The sequence below is a fragment of the Cnephaeus nilssonii genome (assembly GCF_951640355.1).
Source record: "Cnephaeus nilssonii genome assembly, chromosome: 12".
Lineage (NCBI taxonomy): Eukaryota > Metazoa > Chordata > Mammalia > Chiroptera > Vespertilionidae > Cnephaeus > Cnephaeus nilssonii.
This window is the reverse complement of record NC_137083.1, coordinates 26,860,200-26,866,199: the sequence shown is the minus strand read 5'-3', so window position 1 is coordinate 26,866,199 and position 6,000 is coordinate 26,860,200. Positions and strand designations below refer to the sequence as shown.

Genomic DNA, 6,000 nt, shown 5'->3' with positions numbered 1-6,000 from the left:
GCAAACAATCCCTGTTCTCTCAACTATGAGGAGACAACTACCTGGTATCCTTTAGACTCTAAAGTTTAGAGTTAAGCGGGGGGACGGTTTTGCTTTGAGAGGCAGACTAGTAGAGAAGGGCCAATTTAAAAAGATGGCAATTTAAAAAGCAGGCTCCTTACGGCCCTGCTGGTGAGGGTAGAGGGGGGACACCTTGACCCCCCCCCTCGGGTATTTCCTCCATATCTTGGGGGCGAGGAGGCCCCAGGAGAACCTTGGGATGGGCACAGAGGTAGTGCGACAGCCCGCTGGGCCCCCCACGAGGATGAAATTCCTCATCCACTGGGCAGGGGGGAGACCCCTCCTGCTGAGGTCAAGCCCTTATTCCGGTCCCCAGGGAGCCGTCCCCCCTGGGAGAGACCGCGGCCTCCCGAACCTGTGCTGGGTTTGCCATCTCGGGACCTGCAGGAGAGGCTGAGCCCCCCGCCCCCTGGAGCCAGAACGCTCCCAGCTGGGAGCAAAGCCCACCAGCATTCTTGTGAGCCCTGGCCGGGGCCACCCCGCGCTCAAGTTCGTGTGCCGTGTGCTGGGGAGCTTGGGGATGTGGTTCCCCACTGCCTGCTGGACCAGTACCCCTGCGCCCCGTTCCCCAGCCGCTCCCGCCGCGACCTCCACGAGTGTCCGCAGGGCCCTGGGGAGGGCTGCGCCCCGCGGCCCTGCTCCCCCGGGTGGACAGAGGCACCCTCAGCAGCTCGCCAAATGCGCCCCGGGCTGCGCCTGGGCCGTGCCCAAAGCCGGAGAGGCCGCGGCGCCTGGAGGCCTAGGCCTGCGAGCCGGAGAGGCCCATCTCCTGCTGGCCAAGGGGGAGCAGGACTTCGTGTGCCCGGTGACTGAACGTCTTACTACCCGGACGTCCCTCTGTCAGCAACACCGAGAGTCAGACCCCTCTGAGCGCTCGCGGGTCGCGGGACCGCTCACAGCTGCTGGGCAAGACCCAGCCTTGTGCCCAGGCCTGGGGCGCAGAAGACCCGCAGGCTGTCCCATGGCCCACAGGAACCCTGCTTGAAAGTGCCCCATGACCTCAGGTACCAAGGAGGCCCTCTGTGTAACTATAAAGCCCTTCCCGGCTGTGTGTGTGTGTGTGTGTGTGTGTGTGTGTGTGTGTGTGTGTGTGTGGCTTTTATTTTTTTATAAAAACAGTGGCAGACACCCTTGATTCAAATCCTAGCCCAGCCGCTTCCTGTGTGACTGGTGGATGCATTATCCCTCTTCTCTCCCACTTGGTTTTCTCATCACTGAAATGGGGGTGAAACTAGTTTGGGTTATAAAGAGGAAGCAAGCGCCTGTCTCTAGGTCTGTACTGACTGCCGTGTTCCAGTGATGGCTGCCCCTTTTTGGTTGTTGTTCTCAAATTCTATTTCAGGGATGTTCCCGGTAACTTTGAGCCCCATAATATCCCTCTTGGGAATGACAACGTACAGGAGCTATGATGCCTGGCTGGGTGCACTGGAGGGTTGCTCTGTCCAGGGGCAGGCTTGCTGCCCTTTCGAAGGCTAACCTCCTCCCTGCTGTGCAGAGGCTTTGAGAGTTTGCAGCTGGGTGTCAGTGTAGGCGGCGGCCTCTGTGCGAGAGACCGGTGGGCGAGCTTTGGTCTGCCAGTCTGGCATCGTTAGACACAGACAGATTCCCTGCTCTGTTTGGAATGTTGGTGTGTGTGTGTGGTGGTGTTTTTTTTTTTTTGTGTGTGTGTGTGTGTGTGTGTGTGTGTGTTTATTATTAAAGACATCTCAATTTTGGAGTCAATTTTTCCAAATTAAAATAAGATAATAAGTCTCTTAGGTCAAGGAGACAGCGGTGACATGCAGTGGCATTGGTCAGTCGCAGAAGAACGAGGACACAGTTTGAATCTCCGTGGGAGGGTTTCTGGGACAGGCAGGTAGAGGGCATGGAGCTGCTGTAAATGTAAAATGAACACTGATCAGCGACCGAAGAGACTGGCTGGTCAATGCGTAAGAGAAGGGGAAAACCTCTGAAACCTTTCAGAGCTGCCTGGTAATCCCCGTGCAGGAAGATACCACAGTAGAAAATCTCCTTGACCTGCGTTCGTTTCCAGTGTCAACGGCTGTGTTTTCTTTTCGTCAGTGTTTCATATTATTCAGACATTAAAGAGATTACTTATGTGTCCAGAGGAATAAAAATCATCAGAAATATAGTTCTTAATTTTCAAATGTGGCCTTTCTACCTTCCTTTGTCCTCACACGCACATATTATCATCCCTTTTCTTTCTGCTTTCACCAACCTCCACACTTCACACAGGTAAAACCAATTTTACTACCAGTAACCAATGAAGTTTGCTTCTGAGTTTACCTGATTGCCTTTCTTATCCCCCCTCCATGTGGCTTCTTATCCCCCCTCCATGAATAATTTTATTTCAAACTCTGAATGTTAACTCCTCTGAATAGTAGTTGAACTGTAATGTAGCCCATGAAAGAATCACTGTTTTAGACCTCGTCAAGAAAACAAGTCCTTGCTAAGCCTTTGTGCAGAGGTCTTGTTCTGAGGATGTTTCTTATACCTTGAAGCTGTCCCACCCGGCACTAATGAGGAGGAAAGATCACATCCAACCACATGCGTCGCTTTGTTCTTCCACCCTCCAAAATAGGAGTGGTTATGGTTTGAGGATAATGTTTCACTTAGCAGATTTTGATTTTTTACCACTGACTCAGGAGAGAAGCAGTTAACCACTGCAAAGATAGTTTGCCATGATAACTACTATTAATAAGTATTTGTTGTGTAGCTTAATGAAAGGTACATGAAACATCAATGACAATGAATGAAGAAATGAATGAGACAAGTTGGAGCTCCATGATGATGGCATTTCTGTCATGTCTTTGTTAGCATGTCTTTGTTAACATCTTTCCTTGATCAGGACCCCCATGATATCCCTATGTACCCAAAGGCCTTTGTTAGATCACTTTATAGTTGGGATAAAGCAGGAGGACAGTTGACCATCTGAGTTCAAGCTACCCTCTTGAAGAGTCTGATTTTACGGTCTGATGGGAAATTACTTTTGTTCTTCAAGATCACAAAAACATAAGGGGAAAGATATTGCCCTTATGTATTTTTTTTTGAAAAAGTTCTCCAGATCTCAGGAGACCAACAATTTTGGATGCTATTGCATGTGAAGAAGCTACAAATTGTGCTATTCCCCTTTATCAGTCCATCACACTTCTCATTTACCTCAGTTTTGCATGTCATGCTTTCCAGATCTGAACATCTTTCCAATAGTGGCCTTTATGTATTTTAATGATATTTAATTAGTTGCCTTTTATCCAGCCTTAGTCTCTCAAACTATATTAAAAATCAGTGATTATAACAATTCCAATCATCTGATGTGATGATGGACAGTTCAGGGCTAGTCCCAGAATAATGAAAACCAACAACAAAATAACCAAAAACAATAAAAGGCTATGATACTGTCTTGTCCTAGATTTCTTTGCTGTGCTTCCCAAACTTATACAAGATTGATTGATGTTTGTATGTGGTGTTTGTATTGTCAAGGTTATGAGAAATATGCCACAGAGTTATTAGTCATATTGCTGACTGAAGATGGTTAAACTGACAAAGGTAATAACCTTAATGGTTTTGCACATGGTTTTCTAACTTCTACTTTTGGATTGTCTACTCCCCTCCTGTAGTACTAACCAGATGAGATGTTAGCAGCCCATGACTGAAATGAAAAAGAACATGGAATGAGCAGATGAATGAATGACAAGATAAATAATATATTTCTTTAGAAAAAATACACAAATACACACCTTTTTGCTTATCACATATGATGATGTATTGACTTATACATATACATAGCATAAGCATTTCACAATTCTGGCACAATGTGCAATTCTATAATAAGCTATTTTGTTTTCGTCAGCCCCTACTGTATTAGCTAAATAACATCTAGAATATTTTAGCAAAATATCACATTTGTACTAAAGCTGCCTGAAATACACTGCTTTCCATCTCTGTAAACAAAAATAGACTACTACATAAATACTGTCATTGAAAAAATACCCTCTTTATAACTTCTCCCTTACCTTCAACAAAGGAGACTTAGCTACTTTAGTATCCAAAATATTTTTCTGAAAGAATATAATTTTTTTGGGGGTAGGGATGGGGGTACACTATATATGTAACCAAAACAAATTAATTCTTTTGTCTTCCCACAACGAAATCACTTCTAAAGGCAGTGGCATAAGCTATCATAGATTAGATGAAATTTGCAGGGTTTCTATGTATCTCCTCACTTAGCATACCAATTAAACTCTGATTACTGTGGCAAATTCACATTTTAATTTCAGGTGCCATTAATGATACTAATTTATTCAGGGATTTTTGAAGATTTTTAGACTGAGGAAGTAAAGAGAGACTTGGGAATATAACTTTGGGCTTCAATGAGAAACTACTTTTATTTTAAATAAATTTGTGTATGGTTAAACTTGTAGTGGTTACATATTTTTTTTCTTCCTCTGGTTTGGCTAATCATAGCAAACAGAGGTCAACTAAAAACTGATTTCTAATCAGCCGTATTGAGTCTTCCTGGGAAAGACTGGGATCTTATTAAGCTGTGAAGCTGAGTGGATGGCAGTTAATAGACTTTTATGATGAGTTATCAATTCGAATTATCTTTTACTGCTAGATAGCACCCAAGGGCAAGAGGTAATTGGCTTTATAAAATTTGGAATCGTTTGCTTAATAAATCTTAGAATTTAGGAAAGTAGAGAACTCTCTTTAAAGAGAATATTCTCTTCCATTAGGAATTATATTTTTGGCAGTTTTGTGAAAAATTTAGCAAAGGATTCTTTGTGACCTCCCAATTTGTAAATGTCAGCGACTAAAGCATATTCAACATGAAGGCCAATTCCTTACAAAAGTGAGGGCTGCCCAGTGGACAGGATTATCCGAAACCAGGCTGAGCGTGCCATATGAACGAACCAATTCACAAACTGGCCCATCTAATGTTTCAAGCAAATTGACTCAATTTTTTTTTTTTCATTCAAAGCATTATGTCTTCCTGCCAAGGACAGATCTCTCCCCTATATTCTTGGTCATCTCTATATTAGAAAGCCTCTTTGTCTTGTGGAGGTCATGTTGGCAATTTGTGTGGTTTACACTGTGTGGATGGTAAAATGTCTGAATAGCATTGGAATTGATTGAAATAAATAGATTAAAAGTTTGGATCCATAGCCAAATACAGAAATAGCCTAATTCAAATTTTTAGAGTTAAAAGTGAAAATATTGACTGATTTTGATTTTTAAAGGTATAAATGGCTCAAGATTTTACAATGAGCACCTTGGATCTGAATTAGGTCAATTTAACTGTTTTTCTTGGATACCTTGCTTTGCATTACACCTGCATTTTCAGTCCTAGATGAAAGATGGAATTTACAAGTGTTGGCAGTGGGAGACTCCATTCCTTAGACCGTCTCCCATAGCAATAGTACCAAGAAGAACACTCTTCAGATTCACTATGGATAAAATCACTTAACAATTCTTCACAAATGAAATATCTGACTCCTGGGAGGATGGTGATCACTTTAAAAGCATGGGTGGACTTTCTCCCAGGGGATGAAGTCTCAGGGATCATGGAACTGGACTGGCCCTACACTTAAGCGCTTTACTCCCGCTCAAAGATTTCCATCGGGATGATGTCATGGATCTCCTCGCCCGGGTTGAATTCGATTTCGGCTTCCACTTCGTACTGGACGTCGTTGTTGTTGTTGTTCCCCTCCTGGTTGTTGGCAACTGCATGGCTCCTCGGGGGCTCTCTGTGGCAGATGCATACAGGGATATCGCCAGGATCAGCATTGGCTGCAGCCGCAGCTGCAGCCAGAGCTGCCAGCATAATATCGTATTTCTGCCGGCGCAAGGCGTACCCACTGCGCTGCTCCCAGCGGGTTTTGCACAGCTGCAGACGGCGCAGCAGGGCTTCCTGCACCTGGAAGAGGAAAAGTCCCGTTACCA

General features: G+C 44.5%; 1 protein-coding gene across 1 annotated transcript in view; it reads right to left on the bottom strand.

Annotated features, from left to right (window-relative positions):
- Positions 1-5,653: 5,653 nt before the first annotated feature.
- Positions 5,654-6,000, bottom strand: part of CALCR (calcitonin receptor) — a gene marked incomplete at both ends in the record, with an annotated part of 48,812 nt that continues 48,465 nt past the window's right edge. The window contains one exon of the mRNA XM_079785330.1: positions 5,654-5,974. Coding sequence (XP_079641456.1) covers positions 5,654-5,974 — 321 coding nt within the window. The remainder of the gene's footprint in view (positions 5,975-6,000) is intronic.